Source organism: Corvus kubaryi, unplaced genomic scaffold (assembly GCF_017639235.1).
Source record: "Corvus kubaryi isolate FWS band 111438036 unplaced genomic scaffold, C.kubaryi_AGA036_p1.0 137, whole genome shotgun sequence".
Classification (NCBI taxonomy): Eukaryota; Metazoa; Chordata; class Aves; order Passeriformes; family Corvidae; genus Corvus; species Corvus kubaryi.
In genome coordinates, this window is record NW_024580671.1 from 4,377,089 (window position 1) to 4,390,430 (window position 13,342).

At 45.5% G+C, this 13,342-nt stretch overlaps 1 protein-coding gene across 3 annotated transcripts in view; it reads left to right on the forward strand.

The window, feature by feature from the left end:
* Positions 1–919: 919 nt before the first annotated feature.
* LIN7A (lin-7 homolog A, crumbs cell polarity complex component) overlaps positions 920–13,342 on the forward strand; it is a 50,427-nt gene continuing 38,004 nt past the window's right edge. Inside the window, exon 1 of one of the 3 annotated variants that reach the window (XM_042017670.1) lies at positions 920–1,541. In XM_042017670.1, the coding sequence (XP_041873604.1) occupies positions 1,262–1,541 (280 nt within the window). In that variant the 5' untranslated portion in view covers positions 920–1,261. The remainder of the gene's footprint in view (positions 1,542–13,342) is intronic. The other 2 variants (XM_042017671.1, XM_042017669.1) reach the window with 2 other exon arrangements.

Below are 13,342 nucleotides of genomic sequence, written 5' to 3' on the forward strand. Positions count from 1 at the left end.
TTTCTCAGCTTTGATATTTTAACTAATTGAAACATTTTCTTGCCAAGATAACCAAATAGGCTACTGTTTATTGTTAATTAGAGAAGTTTGTGCTGAATTCAGTTTATCAGAAGTGGGTGGTTCATATATACAAAACAATATTTAAACTTCTCTAATTTTAAGACAGCAAAATGTATTTTTAATCTGCCCTGAAAACTTTTGATGGCAATTTTTCCACAGCTTCCCTAATTATCTATACTAGTGCTTAAGTACTCTTGCAGCTGAAAACTTTTATTCATATGCAACCTTGAACTGCTGTACTTTCAACTCCTCTGTGGTATGTGAAAAAATAATGGGTGAGAAGAATGCTACCTTCCTCTTTATCCCAGCACTCCTTAAGCAAACGCAAGAGCACAGGTGCTACACAGGGAAATAGTTAAAAAGAACACCATTCTTCACTCAATCATTTATTTCTCTACACCACTGTCCACCGAAGAGAAGGCAGCAGAAACTCAGTGGGACTCTGCCACACTGCCACACCTTTCTTGGATGGCAGCTGACCACGTTCCTTTCTCTTCGTGTGGACGACAACGGTAGAAAAACCAGAAGGCTGCCGACAAACCTCATAGAACTGCAGTGTGAAATTCCACGTTCGTGGATGGTCTTTAACAGAAGCCTCCATGTTCACACAAGCTGCAGCTGACCTACAAGAGGTGGCCGCCACGTGTCTGTGACCAACCCCTCGCGGTGGAGAGCTGGTGTGTGTGCTGGGTTTCTTAAGAATGGCCTGCCGCACATAGCACTTAGAAATAAGGTGATGGCTGGACTGATGAGGCCGACGCTTTGGTCCATCCAAAAAGCGTGGCTACATGGTATGTCCCTTAATCCGAGACTCTGCACAGTGCCAGGAACCGCCTCTCCCGGCTCCGCGCGCGGATTTTCCTTCCCCGCCGGCAGCCCTCGGAGCAGGGCCTCACCCAGGCCCACCGCTGCCCAGGCCCGGCCCGGCCCACCGCCCCCGGCCCAGGCGAGGCCGGGCCGCCGGATCCGGCCCCTGCCGGTCCTCCCCGCCCCGCGGCGCTGCGGAGCTCCCGCCCTCGCCCCTCTCTCTTCCTCCGCCGGCAGCTGCGGCATCCCCGGGGCGGTGGGACTGGCAGCGAACCGCCCCCCGCCCCCGCGCACGGCCCGGGCTGCTGCGATCTGTGCAGTCCCCAGTCTCTGCCCCGAGGCGAGCGCGGTGAGGCGGGGGCCGCTTGCCAGGCCCAGCTCCGGCGGCGCAGCGATGCCGGCAGCCCGCGCCGGGCCGCGCCGGGCCGCTCTGCGGCCGCAGCATCGCGGCGGCCCGTGTGCGATGAGCCGCCAAACCCTGGGCACCTTCTCCGCCCCGCTCGCCTCCTCCTCCCACGGAGCCACCCTCCTCCTCCGCCCCCTCTCCTTGCCAGCCTCCTCCCCGCCCTTCCCCGCACTCCACGCCGGTGCCGGAGCCGCGCGTCACTCGGGCTCCAGCCCCGCCGCAGACATGGCGACACTGACAGCGGTCCAGCCGCTCACGCTGGACAGAGGTAAGCGCCGCTGCCGCCGCTCCCGGGCCGCGCCTCCCGGGCCGCCCTGCCCGGGGGCCACCGCGGCAAGCGCCGGGTCTGCCCCCGCAGCTCCAGCGCGGCGGGCGCTGCCGCGGCAGCGCTCCAGCCCCGCAGTGCCCGGGGCCGGCTGTGGCGGCGGGCAGCGGGGACGCGTCTCCCCGCGAGGCTCAGGTGGGCAGCGGGAGAAGGTCTGAAATGGAGGAGAAACTTTGTGCGGGCAGGGGCCGGGATGGGGCGGGTATCCCGGCGGCGCGGCGGTGCCGCAGGCGCAGGACGCGGCTCCGCGGTCAGCGCTCCTGTCCGGAGGCGCTCCGCGGTGCCGCTCCGCCGTCCCCGCCCTGCGCGGCTCCCCCGTGGGCGCCCCCCGCCGCGGCTCGGCGCCGAGGCCGCCCATCGGCAGCCCCGCAGGTGGCTCGGCGGGGGATGCTCAGTGGCGGGGCAGCGCCTTTCCGGCACCGAGTCGGGAGCCCGAACCTCTCGACGAGAGCGTCGTTTGCCGGCAAAATTCGGCTTTTTGGGGGCTTGCACGGGGGTGTGCGGAGCAGGCATCAGGGGTCCGTGACTGCAACTTGTCCGTTCGCATGCAAAAGAACGGTTCTGCGTATTCCTGTAGACAGCTACTCGGTCCTGGTAGGGAGAGCGTTGATGTTTGGGTAGCCTTGAGGCTAACGTCAGTAACCTTGTACAGGTAGTGTAAGGGGGTGCTGAAATCTTGAAGTTACGTTACCATTCAACTTTTGCCTCCAGACTGTAAAAATTGAACCTCTCTCCCTTGCAATGCAGTTGTTCCCATAACAAGGTTCAGCTGAAGCCTCATTAGATTTCTGTGGGTTACAAGGGAGAGTAACTTTGCTCCTACCCCTCCATCGGGTAGAGAGGTCCATCAGCTCCCAGTACGGCATCCTGAATTGCCGAGGTGTCCTTCTTCCTCACTTGCATCCAGAGGCTTCAAGAGGCTCCCAGTCCCTGTAAATCTTGTAGTCTTGAAAGCATAGTTGAGGCCAGTGCTTTGGTGTTTTAAATGTTTGGGGCTTTTTTCCAGAGGATTAAGATGGGTTTTTGAGGTAAGATAGAGGTTTTAGTTTTTTCTGTAAATCCTATGCAAAAGAAACACAAACTCAGTTTCAAAATTATGAAGGAGAGGTAGGCACCTTTTCTAGAACCCAACCAAGAGCAAAACAGCCCACAAAGTACTCCAAATACAGTTTTCTGGGCTTAGATTCTAGCATTAGTAGAAAGGAAGAATCTTAAGTTATTTTTACTGAAATATCAAAGTGTTAGCCTGCACTTTGAATTAAACTGCTCAGAAATCCACTGTGTAATCTACAGTTTCACCCTAATACTGTTTGCAGTAAGCAGGACAAATCTATTTTCTGGCAAAGGGCTGAACAGATGGCAATCCATTAGCAAACCTGACTTTTCAAAGGAAATATTATTATTTCAGAATTATACATCCCTTTTTGTAAAACTATGTTTTAAAAATTCCACAATACAGAAAAATGCAAATTAGTCCTAATTTAAATATAAGCATCTGTTGTCTGTGTCCAAGATATGCCTAACCATTTGGCAGGCATGCCAGTGTTACGGTCTCCCAGTTGTCAGCCAGGGCTGATATTAATGTGAGTGAGATAAAACATCACAGAATGAGAGGATGTGATGTGCAAAACAAAAATACAGACAAGAGGAAATAGATTTAAATAGCGCACCTGGCGTGCAGAAGGCCATTTTGTCAGAGGGATACACTTCATCACTTGTAACATGCTGCTGCGTCAACTGTAGAGGATGGGCTGAAGCAACTCCAGAAGCAGCTAGACCAAGCCCAGTGCGCCCAGATATTTCCTCTGTAGTCTTTCTTTCACAGCCATGGGAAAGTTCTACATAGTGAGATTTTCTAGATTCCTGATGCTTTTGTTAAAGCAGATGAGCTATGTTTACTGTCACTATGCCTTGCACTTCTCTGCTGTGATCTAGGCATAGCCCTGAAAAGTCTTGTACCCTCATATCCTTTTCACCATGTCCCACAGGCAGCTCAGCAGAACAAGAAAATAGGCAGCGTTTCAGGAGAGGTGGTATTCTTAGCCTCTTGTGTTTCTGGGGGAATTGCTGCTTGATCTCTGTCCAGGAAGTGTTCTGCATTCCTCCTTTTTATGGGTCACTGACATGGTAAAACATCATATGGGTATATACATTAGAAATCTGAATTACGCTCTGACGTGATTTCCTCCTGGACAAAACATATTGACTGTATGCTAGTACATAGATGGAGGCTTTCTTAAAGCCTGATGTAAATGGCATTCAAAACCTGTATGGTAACATGAATTACCATTTAAAGGTGAAGGGCATGGTGTGTGTGAATGATTGAAAGCCAATTATATTCTGGAAGATTACTTCAGTCCAAAGCACAGGAATTAATTTCCTTAATTCCTATCATCATATGCCTTTCTACCTGCACAAATGTGTGCAAGTTCCATTAGGGCTCTTTAATATGTAGAACAAGTTCACAAAATAATGGAAATTTTAATCACTTACAATCTAATCTCAAAGGCTTTTGCCTGACCTTTGCATGGTGCTCTGTTGGGAGGGGGGGAAGAAATCAGCAACTGCTTCGGGAAGGAAACCTAAGGCACTGTAGCGAGGAGTGGTACCACTTAGGAGAAGGTTTGGGAGCTCCCAGCATTTGGGAGCTTCGGGAGAGGAAAGTGCCTGCCGGCTGGGTGTATTCCAACAGAATCAGAGTTTTCTCTCTGAAAAAGTGCTCCCTTCCTACCTTTATTGCAAATGTCTTACACCCTGAATAGATAGCACCCCATCAGTAATCTCCAGTGTGCATCAGAGCTAACTAGGCAGATTCAAAGCTTAAACCTTCAAGGTATAGAGAGCTATACCTTGTTTCAGGTTGAGACCAAGTTACGGTAATGTCTTTAATAAAATGACAAGCAAGGTTGGGATTTTTTTTCTTTTTATTTTATATTCCAGGTTATGGATTTTTAAGTACATTTCCATTTTAATTTAACTCCATTAAAAAACCCAAAGTGGTCACTTCAGTCCAAAAGAGGAACGTTTAAAAACACCTATACAGTTACTTTTCACTTCTTCCACAGGTGTGTCTTCAATAAGAACTTTGTTGGCACTGGTTACGGACAGCTCTGGTTACAGTTAGTTGGCATTTTCCAACAGTGTTTATTTGTACTGGCATACCTCTCAGCTCACATCTTACTGCCTTTGCCTCTCCTCTCAATGTCCTTTGTCTTCCACAAAGCCATTGCTTCACCCTACCCCGTGACCAACAGTAGCTGCCTTCCCCTTTATTATCCAGAGCCCCAGGTCTCCCTTGCTTACTGCCTTCTGTTGCCTTGCTCTTCTCAAAGCCCTGGTGCAGTTAACTCCATTGCTCTGTGCGTTGCCCTTAATCTTTTTCCATTTTCACTGTTCAGCAACCCAATTTCCTCCTCTAATCCTCGGTTCTTCTGCTGTCCTGTGACTGTCGGCACCTCACCAGCCTGACACTGTCTCAAATGCTGCGTACAGATCCAGCAGCAAAGTTCTGCTTTTCTCCAAGTGCAGTGTCATCTCCCCCAGCCAGTTTAGCCTCCTCATGGTTATATGAAGACCTCCTGTGAGTTCCTGTATACTGCAGGTACACGTTCTAAGCAATGAGAAATTAAAGGAAGCTTGTTATGGTTGGGATCACTTAGGCTGTTTTAGCACAGTCTGATGAAATCATTTTCTACAAGTACCATTACCATCCTGGAAATATGTTAGAAGGGAATAGATTTCTGTGCTTCCCTTGGCACACTTTTAAGGAGTGGTCACATGGAGGCCTGCAAATTGAAGGAGGCATCTTTCTAGCTATGCATTATAGATGTTCCTCTCTATCTGAACTGTTTTATTTGACTAAATGTCTGAAATATTTTTCATAAACCTTATCTCACTTCAAATTTTGCTTGTATTTGTCCTTACAAGATGAAAATCATCTTTGAAAGAAAACTGACCATGTATTTTCTCAGACTGCTGCAAAATCTCAGTTCCAATTCCTCTGCATAGGATCATGAAAATGGCAGCTTTAAAAGGGCACTTTTCAGAAGCTGTGGTTTTTTTTGAAGATATGCAATTAGCCTATACAAAGACCACCTCCTGATCAAGAACAAAGGAATATTTTTTCATATGAAGGGGGACTTTCAACTCCCTTTAAATAATCCATGTCCTACTATGTTTTTCCCTATATAGTTACTATTCATGTCACTGATGGTTTCACTTCTTAATGTGACTGAGGATAAAAGAAGAAATTTGAATAGACTGAGTATACAGTGCTGATACTTCAATCCCTGTGAAGTTTCATAACAAGGTCATAGCTATTGGCTATTGACAACCAAATTTCTCTTGATTCCTTGGAAATGGAAAGACTTCTTGCTGTTTGGCTGTAATGCATAGCTGAGTTCCATTGTTGTTTACGAATTCAAGCAAATATTTTTCCAGTGGAGTGGGTGTCCCAAAACTTCCTGAAAATCTATTATAAAGCACCGTGTTAAGTGACAATAAATAAGAATATGAATGGGCTTGGAATTGCCATCAGCTGTTAGAGATGTTAGACAAACTTTGTCAGATGGGGTAGCAGATGGCGCCTGACCGTTATTATACGCGGGTACTTGCTAGAGTACTCCTCCTTCCTTTCTTTTCATCTCTTCTTGTCATCTTCCTTGTCACCACATCCATAGCCTTCATAATTGGGGATTTTTTCCCCGTCTGTGCCTAAATATATGTATACAACAGAAATTGTATCTAACATAAGTGGTGTTAGACTGTGCATATATTATTATAATGTATATTATCTTGGAAAAAAAATAAAACATACTCATCAAGAAGAGAAAATCAGATTCATAAAGTGTGAAATACAGTCCTTGACAGGGGAGCAGCATAAAGCCAGATCTCTTTTGCACAGGGTGAAGCCCTGTGGAGCATTGCTAAGTGATGTGCTGCTCCCTGCCTGGCTGCCTGTCTGTCATGGGGATGTCTTCTCTTGCTCTTCAGCCTAGCATGCTAAAATTGAAAAATCCTTCTGCAAGTGCCACACACTTCAAGTCTAACATTTCTCCTCTTGATGTGCCAGCCGAGGACATATAAATAACCAAATTCATTCTTCCAAGGAAAAAAAAGGTCTATTGTTTGTAGGGACAGAAAAAAAGTGACAATTCTAGTCACAGGCTAAAATGTTTGGGGTTTTTTTACATCAATATGTCACCATTTACTTGATTTTTTTAAAATGAATTTTTCTGAAAGGATGGATTAAGGTAAGCGGATTGAGGCAGTGGTTTGTGGGTGTTGACTGGGACGCTTTATGAGGATCTGTGCAGTTGAAGCATTGGTTAGTTAGATGTAAAGCTCAGCTGTGCCACCTGGAACTCTGGAGCTGGAGTGGAAGAAAATACCCACCTACCTGTCATCTCTGATACTCATGAGTGGTGTAAAAATACATGGGTTTAAAATTTAATAGACATGTCCAGCTTAAATGTCTCTGGCAGTAGAGTCCTCCCCTGAAGAGGTGCTGGGGCACACAGGAGCTCTGTGCAAGGTGAGATATGCCTGAGGTGGCTGGGCACCCACAGGAGCAGGTCTTTTAAGTTGGGCTTCCCCTTGTAGGTAGGGCCTTGTCCTTCAGCCCAGAGTGATGCATGGTGACATGGAAATTGAGAGCTGCACCTGTATGCAGACAGATGGAAGCATCTTCTAGGCAGCTTTTAACATTAAATCACCTTTGTGAAGTGTAGAGGGGGAAAACCTTATTTTCACTCATGTTTCCTTCAGAAGCATGTGACTAATAAGAAGGCAGAATCTGCAGATGTATGTGCTGTCGGGACAAGTTTTTGAGGCACCCTTGAAACTGATGGCAATGCAGAGACCTTGAGTTCCTCCTGCTCTCCCCGTATGAAAATGTTCATTAGACATGGTAGCAGTGAATGAATCATTTTAGTCTATCTGAGTTTATCCTGCATAAAGGAAAATGGTACATTGAACTCACCGGTGTCCTGCTTTTGACCCCTCTAAGAGCATCTGCTTCTGCAGCTGGGGGTAGAGGCTGTGACAAGAGCCTGCACAGTTGAAGGATTCACCGTTTGCAGCAGGTTGCAAGAGTATTAGTGATTAGAAAGCATGAGGGATGCTATTTTCTATGTTATAAATGTATACTCCCTGTTTACAGATAATGCTGAAAATGAAGAATTTATTTTCTAAATAACATCCCTTTGCTAGGTCCTACATATTTCAGTTTCACACTGATGTCTGAGAGACATTTTTATAACTTCAGAAAAACGTATTAATCTTTTGATGTAATTGTAAAGGAACAGTTTTCTTAATTACATACTATTGCTTGAGTTGGACTTCTCGGATGATGTTACCAGAAAGAAAGTTTTTTGAAAAATATAACAAGTGAAGTCATCAGCTTTTTGCAGAGGATAATTTGTCTGATGAATTCGCTGTTTCAGGACATGTACATGCCCATTTTTCCTTAACATAGATGACCCTCATGCAAGTGCAAAAAATATAAGTGCAAGTTTTTGTCTGACCTGTGTTATTTGAATACAAAAAACTGTTCTTGTAGGTAATGCTATAGCATTTGAAATATGAGTTAGGTAAAATTATTAATTTCAGTTACTCATTAGAAGCACAAATAATGAGAAGGAAGGATTTAAGATGAAACCAAGCTAAGGCAGATAGTGTTTTGAAGCACCTAACTCTAAATTTGTGAGTCCACCTTCCATCACATGCCGTTAATTTGTTTTATATGATGCATTTTTTAAATTTTTAAAAGTAATATTTACTAATGTGCTATGAACTGTACATGTATGTATAAATCCAGGCATTTTCAAAGTTAATCTCAGTCAGCTTAATCTTCTTTTGAGACATTTGCTGAAGAGTCAGCCTCTGAATGAGAAACATTCAACTGTTAATTCTCTATTCAGATGAGAAGATTTGATTCATAAATGCACATTTTCATATAATAATGTTTTCCTGAGTGTATAAACCACAAGCTTGGATCTTAGATATGTTAAATAAAGAGGGAGATGTATGTACGTATTTGAGAACTTGTTTTACCAGGATCCAACATGGAGTGGTTAAATAAACCTCAAATTTCTCAAATGCAATTTAGCTAAGCTACCAGGAAATGCACACAGCTTCTCATAACATGTTGTTACCCTACTGCTACTTTACTAATAATTATAAGAAAAAAGAGATTAAAAAATCTTGATTGGAAAACAGAGATTAAAAAAATCTTGATTAGAATACCATGTCTCAAGAAGAGATCAGAGGGTGATTGTCCTTTGTTTTTTAAAAGATGGAACAATGAAGTATCCATGAATACACAGAGCATCAAAGCATTGATTTTGTTTCTGTTCAAACAGAGATAATTGTAGAAGAAAGAGTTTTGCTGAAAATAGGTTCTTAATTTATTTCTCCTGAACCAAAGTTACATTTTACTGGTTCTTTTCAATAAAAGCCCATGTTTAACCACTAATCCTTCACATCCACTAACTTCTTTAATTTTCTGTTTCAAACATGTCTTCTAGCAAAGTAAATCTCCTGGACCTTAAGGAATCAATTCCTCTACAATCAGTTAAGCATTGGGGAAGAACGTACTTGATACAGATTAGGTGGATAACTGTGGCCATCAGCAGCAGTCCTAGCCTTGAGAAATGGATATATCATCATCTCTTCTTCACTTTTCAATACACTTGGCAGCTGTGTTTTTGTGAAACTTACTGAATCAGCACTGGAGCAAAAAGATAATATAGCTGTTCTTTGTTACACAGAGACACACCAGAGAAACTTGAAGAGGGTGTGGTGGCTTTCAAATCTATGAAGCAGTCACTGGAAAAATAGGTGGTTTTATGTTTGATCTCCTCTGTAGCCTGACAGTCTTGTAACCTGATAGCTATGGAGTTACTATACATCACCTTCTGTATCCTACTGGTACAACTATGTGAAAGTGTGTGCTTCTCATATCTTAAGTAGATACCTTGGAAAATGAAGCTGCAGCCTGAGAGGAGTTCTACTACTCCTGTTCCAATTCTTGGGATCATTCAACATGTAGGACACTAAGCAACAGAATTGCAAAGGTGACAGTGAGCTCTCTGTTTCACATGGGTTTTCTGTTTCAAGGTTTTGTTTGTAACTTGCTGCAGCAATTCAACAGTCGCAGCTTTCTTCAAAGATCATATTTGTTTCAAAGTTGAAAACTAACAGTGATCAGTTCTTGAAATCTGCCAGCAGTGTATCTGTAGTGCCTATCTGTTTTGCAGGGCTTTATTAACAAAGGATTTTATTTTTGTTGCTTTCTTCTTGCTGTTGTAGGTTTTCACCTACACACTTTGAAAGAACAGGGTTTTTCTTTCCTGAGAAATGACGAGGATGTAGCCAGGTATCAGAGAGGTTCAGTCTGCAAAAAGCAGGATCTTTAAATGCAGTAAAATTTTAAGGCAGAATATTACCTCTCTTCTCATTACCTAAACCTACAAATAAAGTGTTAAACATGCATGTAATTATTGTGTTGCATCCATTGTTTTGCACAAATGACATATTTTCGCTGTTGTCTCATTAGACTCTCACACCATGTAGAAAAATAGAAGATAAAATTCTGATTCTAGACTTCAAGTGACAGTTTGTATTGTCACTATGTACGCTTGCCAGTACCCCACAGCCATCTTTCTCATCTTTCTGGTAATCACATGAAAAGATTTAAGACTAAGAGAGATAAGACTGAGGGGAGGCAGCAGGAGACTCTAGTAATGACATACGAGCAGGGAAAAAGTGAGAGTTACTGCTTTGGCTCGAACACAGTGCCTGTTGTGAAGGAGAATTAGCATCCGTAAGTTAACCCTACCTCCCTTTGTGAGACACCTGTTGGGTCTTTTTTTCCCCCCTCTTCTATCTTCTTCCCTGCCAACAAAAATCTCTATGATGCAGGCTAAAAACACATGCTGGAAGTAGCAGTGTGGGAAAGGCATGAGGTTGCCCATATGGCCAATAGTTTTGTGTTGCAGTGGGGATACTGCAACATGCATATATCAAACCAGGAGTCCCGTGGAAAGGAAATATATATGGACAGACAGATTCTTGCTAGATGTTTCAGAGATGTTTATTTCTCCAGCCGCATGGCCGGAGCTCTGCCGAGGAACTGTTCCAGTCACGGACCAAGGGTCCTTCTGCCCGCGCAGGGAACACAAACCAACCAATGGGAACGAGGCTGAGCAGGGGCAGGGAAACCCCGTGCCTGTGCCCTCAGGGCCCCTCTCCCAGGGCTACACGGCGGGGGAGGGACCCCAACACCTCACCCGTTTTATTTTAATAAAAGGAGAATGAAAACAACTGGATAAACATAACAAGAACAGTTTCAAGACAAAACAAGCCACCCTCCTGAGTCTTTAAATGTCCAATCAGATTCTGTGGAACATCTTAGGGCTGACAGAAGGGAGACAGAACTCTCTGAGCATGCTTTGTGGGGAAACTGAGGCAGGAGAGGGTTTAACTTCTTCCCTCTCTCTTTTCATCCGCCACTCGGCATTGGAAAGGGATTTTTGGGGAAACAACTGGCAAAAGCATGGTTTGTGAGGGAAACCATGGGTGAAAAAACGGATTGGGGATACACTGGGGGTAATAGGACATAGGGTAAAAGGGAAAGGTGGGATTAGGAAAGGGAGACTGTAGGGGGGGTTTACAGTGGAGATATTGTCTAACATGACTACGATTTTTTGCATATATACTGCCTTTTACAGGAACACCATCAGGCCCAGTGACCTGCGATGCTTGTAACCCTTTTCTACCTTGTATAATTTTGAGCTGCACCACCTCTCCATCTCCCAAGCTTGGGATGCACTTTTCAGGGTTATTCTTTTTAATAGCAGTTCTATGCACGAATATGTCTTGCTGGTTGTTACACCTTGTTATAAAACCATAATTTTGCTTAACATTATACCATTTTACTATCCCTAAGACCTTAGGTACTATGATCTTTTCCTTTTTCCGAGTGGCTGCTGTTTTCTGTCTCGCTGCGTCTTTGCCCTCTCTTTCGGTCGCTCCCGTGTTGGAATTCTCGGGGCTGCTGGGGCTTGCGCGCTCTTCCCGGGGTCGCGTTCGGGGCCGCGCGGGCCGGGCCGGGCCGCTCAGTTCTCCGTGCGTCGCCTCCTCTGGTCGCAGCTTTGCTGCCGCTGCCAGGCGTTGTACCCACGTCTCGGCCGGGCCCCCAAGCAATGACCCCCCCACGCCCTGCTCCAGCGCGCGTTTCGGCTGGGCGCGGCTCTGTTCCACCGCCGCCAGCCGCCGCCCGCGCGCCGCCCCTCTTGGTCGGGCGTTCACGGGGCTCGCTCCACCACGCGCTGCGCGGGGCCGGGCGGGCACCGCCGGGTCCCGCCGCTCCCGCCGCGCCTCGCTCCGCCACCGACACTGCGGCTCGCGTGGCTCCGCCCGCACGCGGGAACTGCCTCGCTGCTGCTCGCAGAGTGCTCGGTGCACATGGCCTGGGCCGCACGGTCCCTGCGCCAGGCTTCCCTTCGCCAGGACACAGCTGACATTGCTCAACAGTCTCGGTAACTAAATAATATTCATGAAAATATTCTTCCATCGGCATATATTTTGACTCCAGTATTAACTGTGTCCAAACGGTTTTCCAAAAGCCCTTGGTAATAATTAAATCCCAAGAAACATAGAAAAAGTTCTTAAACAACCATGCCAGGAAGTGTTTCAGTTCTTTTTGAGCTTGAATCAAGCTAAAATTTACAAATCGTTGTTCAAGAATCATTTTAAGATAAATGTCCATATGCGGCCCTGAGAGCCAAGAGTCTTCCCACCGTTCCTCCATAGTTTAGATACGGAATAGCAAAGCAAAACCAAGAAGAGGAATCCAAAGTTTCCAGGGTTTATTCACACAAATCAGTCGCTTAGGGATCGGGGATCGTTCTGCTCACAATTCTCCACCATTATGTTGCAGTGGGGATACTGCAACATGCATATAGCAAACCAGGCGTCCCGTGGAAAGGAAATATATATGGACAGACAGATTCTTGCTAGATGTTTCAGAGATGTTTATTTCTCCAGCCGCATGGCCGGAGCTCTGCCGAGGAACTGTTCCAGTCACCAGACCAAGGGTCCTTTGCCCGCGCAGGGAACACAAACCAACCAATGGGAACGAGGCTGAGCAGGGGCAGGGAAATCCCGTGTCTGTGCCCTCAGGGCCCCTCTCCCAGGGCTACACGGCGGGGGAGGGACCCCAACAGTTTTGTTTCATGATGCTCACATAGTGTGTATAAATACTTGCTTTTGCTTAGGCAGGGGAGCAAGAGAATGAATTTTAGCTAAAAGTGTGTTGTTTTTCATTCTGTTTTTCTTTGTTCAGGCAAGGTTTTTCCCAGTAATAATTTCTGTTTTCTGCTAGTCAAAATTTCAATTTCTTCACTGATTTTAATTTTTTTCCTATATACTTGAGGTTTAAAACACAAAAGTAAGTATTATGTCTAAATCCTCAGATTATGTTAATGTATCAACCTTTTCTTTTTCTTTTGATCTGTGGTCAGAACCTCTAAAGTGTTTTACATTTGCAGTTCCAGCCGGTCCAGAGTCCTTCAGTGTCTAAGAGTGCTTTTGCCTAGTGTTTAAAGGAGCTTCATGCCAGCATTGTGAGCAGTGTCTGCCAAGGTAGAACTGATCCTACAAGATCAAGTGATGTGATCAAGACAGAGGAGGCTGGTGAAGTTATCAAGGCATCACTTTACGTGATACTTATTGCTACAGAA